This window comes from Salvelinus fontinalis, chromosome 32 (genome assembly GCF_029448725.1).
Source record: "Salvelinus fontinalis isolate EN_2023a chromosome 32, ASM2944872v1, whole genome shotgun sequence".
In the NCBI taxonomy this organism is placed as follows: Eukaryota; Metazoa; Chordata; class Actinopteri; order Salmoniformes; family Salmonidae; genus Salvelinus; species Salvelinus fontinalis.
The window spans coordinates 12,632,148-12,637,147 of NC_074696.1; the positions used below are offsets into that span (position 1 = coordinate 12,632,148).

At 46.2% G+C, this 5,000-nt stretch overlaps 1 protein-coding gene across 2 annotated transcripts in view; it reads left to right on the forward strand.

The window, feature by feature from the left end:
- The window catches only part of LOC129830756 (integrin beta-8-like), a 34,606-nt gene that overhangs the window by 5,251 nt on the left and 24,355 nt on the right, over positions 1 to 5,000 (forward strand). For both annotated transcript variants that reach the window (XM_055893448.1, XM_055893447.1), the window contains exons 3-5: positions 4,031 to 4,202; positions 4,376 to 4,482; positions 4,915 to 5,000. The exon at positions 4,915 to 5,000 is cut by the window's right edge and continues 54 nt beyond it. In XM_055893448.1, the coding sequence (XP_055749423.1) occupies positions 4,031 to 4,202; positions 4,376 to 4,482; positions 4,915 to 5,000 (365 nt within the window). The remainder of the gene's footprint in view (positions 1 to 4,030; positions 4,203 to 4,375; positions 4,483 to 4,914) is intronic.

Here is a 5,000-nt window from a genome sequence, read left to right on the forward strand (position 1 = left end):
TGTCCCTGTATGACTGGTTTGGAGGGACTATGTCCCTGTATGACTGGTTTGGAGGGACTATGTCCCTGTATGACTGGCTTGGAGGGACTATGTCCCTGTGTGACTGGCTTGGAGGGACTATGTCCCTGTGTGACTGGCTTGGAGAGACTATGTCCCTGTATGACTGGCTTGGAGAGACTATGTCCCATGACTGGCTTGGAGAGACTATGTCCCTGTATGACTGGCTTGGAGGGACTATGTCCCTGTATGACTGGCTTGGAGGGACTATGTCCCTGTATGACTGGCTTGGAGAGACTATGTCCCTGTGTGACTGGCTTGGAGAGACTATGTCCCCTTTATGACTGGCTTGGAGAGACTATGTCCCTGTATGACTGGTTTGGAGGGACTATGTCCCTGTATGACTGGCTTGGAGGGACTATGTCCCTGTATGACTGGCTTGGAGGGACTATGTCCCTGTATGACTGGCTTGGAGGGACTATGTCCCTGTGTGACTGTCTTGGAGAGACTATGTCCCTGTATGACTGGCTTGGAGAGACTATGTCCCTGTATGACTGGCTTGGAGAGACTATGTCCCTGTATGACTGGCTTGGAGGGACTATGTCCCTGTATGACTGGCTTGGAGAGACTTTGTCCCTGTATGACTGGCTTGGAGAGACTATGTCCCTGTATGACTGGCTTGGAGGGACTATGTCCCTGTATGACTGGCTTGGAGAGACTTTGTCCCTGTATGACTGGCTTGGAGAAACTATGTCCCTGTATGACTGGCTTGGAGAGACTATGTCCCTGTATGACTGGCTTGGAGGGACTATGTCCCTGTATGACTGGCTTGGAGAGACTATGTCCCTGTGTGACTGGCTTGGAGAGACTATGTCCCTGTATGACTGGCTTGGAGGGACTATGTCCCTGTATGACTGGCTTGGAGAGACTTTGTCCCTGTATGACTGGCTTGGAGAGACTATGTCCCTGTGTGACTGGCTTGGAGAGACTATGTCCCTGTATGACTGGCTTGGAGAGACTATGTCCCTGTATGACTGGCTTGGAGAGACTATGTCCCTGTATGACTGGCTTGGAGGGACTATGTCCCTGTGTGACTGGCTTGGAGGGACTAAACATAACCAAGTGGGCCGGAGCTACAGACTCTAGGGTATGTTTCCCAGACACAGATTCAGCCTGGTCCTGGACTAGTTTTAGTCTGTGTCAGATAATCCGGACCATGTTTTACTGCTTGATTACAGGAACGTTGTATAGAAAACTCTTGAATACTGGCTGTGAAATAAGAGTCCTTTAAAATATCCAGTCAAATGAAAGAGAGCTACTGATGTATGTAGAATCAAATCAAATCACATCACGTTTTATTTGTAATATGCACCAAATACAACAGGTGTAGGTAGACCTTACCATGAAATGCTTACTTACAAGCCCTTAACCAACAATGCCGTTTTAAGAAAAAATAAGAGTTAAGAAGAAAAACATTTAATAAATAATCTAAAAAATAAAAGAGCTAAAATAACAATGTGGAGGCTCTATACATGGTGTTACGGTATAGAGTCAATGTGGAGGCTATATACATGGTGTTACGGTATAGAGTCAATGTGGAGGCTATATACAGAGTGTTTTACGGTATAGAGTCAATGTGGAGGCTCTATACATGGTGTTACGGTACAGAGTCAATGTGGAGGCTATATACAGGGGGTACCGGTACAGAGTAAATGTGGAGGCTCTATACAGAGTGTTACGGTATAGAGTCAATGTGGAGGCTCTATACATGGTGTTACGGTACAGAGTCAATGTGGAGGCTATATACAGGGGGTACCGGTACAGAGTCAATGTGGAGGCTCTATACAGAGTGTTACGGTATAGAGTCAATGTGGAGGCTCTATACATGGTGTTACGGTATAGAGTCAATGTGGAGGCTCTATACATGGTGTTACGGTATAGAGTCAATGTGGAGGCTATATACAGAGTGTTACGGTATAGAGTCAATGTGGAGGCTATATACAGAGTGTTACGGTATAGAGTCAATGTGGAGGCTCTATACATGGTGTTACGGTATAGAGTCAATGTGGAGGCTCTATACATGGTGTTACGGTATAGAGTCAATGTGGAGGCTATATACAGAGTGTTACGGTATAGAGTCAATGTGGAGGCTATATACAGAGTGTTACGGTATAGAGTCAATGTGGAGGCTATATACAGAGTGTTACGGTATAGAGTCAATGTGGAGGCTATATACAGAGTGTTACGGTATAGAGTCAATGTGGAGGCTATATACAGAGTGTTTTACGGTATAGAGTCAATGTGGAAGCTATATACAGAGTGTTACGGTATAGAGTCAATGTGGAGGCTCTATACAGAGTGTTACGGTATAGAGTCAATGTGGAGGCTCTATACAGAGTGTTACGGTATAGAGTCAATGTGGAGGCTCTATACAGAGTGTTACGGTATAGAGTCAATGTGGAGGCTCTATACAGAGTGTTATGGCATAGAATCAATGTGGAGGCTATATACAGGGTGTTACGGTACAGAATCAATGTGGAGGCTATATACCGAGTGTTACGTTATAGAGTCAATGTGGAGGCTATATACAGGGGGTACCGGTACAGAGTCAATGTGGAGGTTATATACAGGGGGTACCGGTACAGAGTCAACGTGGAGGCTATATACAGGGGGTACCAGTACTGAGTCAATGTGGAGGCTATATACAGAGTGTTACGGTACAGAGTCAATGTGGAGGCTATATACAGGGGGTACCGGTACAGAGTCAATGTGGAGGCTATATACAGGGTGTTACGGTACAAAGTCATCGTGGAGGCTATATACAGGGTGTTACGGTACAGAGTCAATGTGGAGGCTATATACAGGGGGTACCGGTACAGAGTCAATGTGGAGGCTATATACAGGGGGTACCGGTACAGAGTCAATGTGGAGGCTATATACAGGGGGTACCGGTACAGAGTCAATGTGGAGGCTATATACAGGGGGTACCGGTACAGAGTCAATGTGGAGGCTATATATAGGGGGTACCGGTACAGAGTCAATGTGGAGGCTATATACAGGGGGTACTGGTACAGAGTCAATGTGCGGGGGTACAGGTTAGTTGAGGTAATTGAAGTAATATGTACCTGTAGGTGTGGGTAAAGTGACTATGCTTAGATAATACATAATAAACAGTGAGTAGCTGCAGCGTAAAAAATAGTCCGGGTAGCTATTTGATTAGCTGTTCAGGAGTCTTTTGGCTTGGGGTTAGAAGCTGTTAAGAAGCCTTTTGAACTAGACTTGCCACTCTGGTACCGCTTGCCGTGTGGCAGCAGAGAGAACAATCTATGACTAGGGTGGCTGGAGTCTTGGGCAATTTTTAGGGCCTTCTTCTGACACCGCCTGGTGTAGAGGTCCTAGATGACAGGAAGCTTGGCCCCAGTGATGTACTGCACCATATGCTCTACCCTCTGTAGCACCTTGCGGTCGAAGGCTGAGCCGTTGCCATACCATGCGGTGATGCAGCCAGTCAGGATGCTCTTAGTGATGAGCTTTGTGGGCACTATGGTGTTGAACGCAGAGCTCTAGTCAATGAACAGCATTCTCACGTAGCTGCTTCTTTTGTCCAGGTGGGAAAAGGCAGTGTGGAGTGCAATAGAGATTATGTCATCTGTGGATCTGTTGGGGCGGTATGTAAATTGGAGTGGGTCTAGGGTTTATGTGATAATGGTGTTGATGTGAGCCATGACCAGCCTTTCAAAGCATTTCATGGCTACAGATGTGAGTGCTACGGGTTGGTAGTCAATTAGGCATGTTACCTTGGTGTTCTTGGGCACAGGGACTATGGTGGTCTGCTTGAAACATGTAGGTATTATTGAAAATGTCTGTGAAGACACTTGCCAGTTGGTCAGCTCATGCTCGGAGTACACATCCTGGTAATCCGTCTGGCCCTGCGGCCTTGTAAAGTGAATGTTGACCTGTTTAAAGGTCAACAGTTTAAAAGGAAGCCCAGCTTCCCTCTAACCTTTGACATCTGACCTCTGACCCCTAACAGGGTTTCCTGGATGGAGCTGAGGTGGGAGAGCGCTGTGACCTGGCAGCGACCCTGACCAGGAGAGGGTGTGGCCTAGAATTCATAGAGAATCCAGAGGTCATGGTGGAGGTCAACCCTACGACCAGCAGAACCCAGGTTTCACCTGGAGAGATCACACTCACACTCCGACCAGGTGAGGGGCAGAGTAACTCACCAATTGGCTGTTTGCACACAGACCTGTTATAATGTACATCATGATGTAAGTTCACTTTAAGATGGATTTTCTGATTGTTGTACATATATTGTCCTGAGCTTTATTTCCTGGTTTTAAGTGCTGCGTCCAAATCAACATGACACTGTGTGTAGGTGCTGAGGCCAGTGTGGTAGTAGCAGTCCAGCAGTTAGAGAGGTATCCTGTTGATCTGTACTACCTGGTGGATGTATCAGCATCCATGCAGGACAACCTGGACCTGGTGAGTGACTGGTTGCATCATGTACATTTTATACTTAAAATATTTATAGTTATTATTTATTTAACTAGGCTAGTCGGTTAAGAATGAATTCTTATTTACAATGACGGCCTACCCCGGACGACGCTGGGCAAATTGTGCGCCACCCTATGGGACTCCCAATCACAGCCAGATGTGATTAGGATTTGAACCAGGGACTATAGTGACACCTCGTGCACTGAGAAGCAGTGCCTTAGACAAACTGCGCCACTCTGGTGCCCAAATGTACATTAACAAATACGATTTCAACTGAAATAAATGTATTAATGAATCAATGATTTATTTTATTAGCTGAGCTACGTGTTTACTCTAACCTTTGACATCTCAACCCTGATTGGTTGGATGTAAAATATGTAAATGTGAACAACACTTCCTGATGAATCCCTATTGGTCCAGCTGAAGAAGGTGGGCGTGGCCTTGTCCAACCGTATGAGAGAACATTCCAGTGATCTGCGTCTGGGGTTCGGCTCCTTTGTCGACAA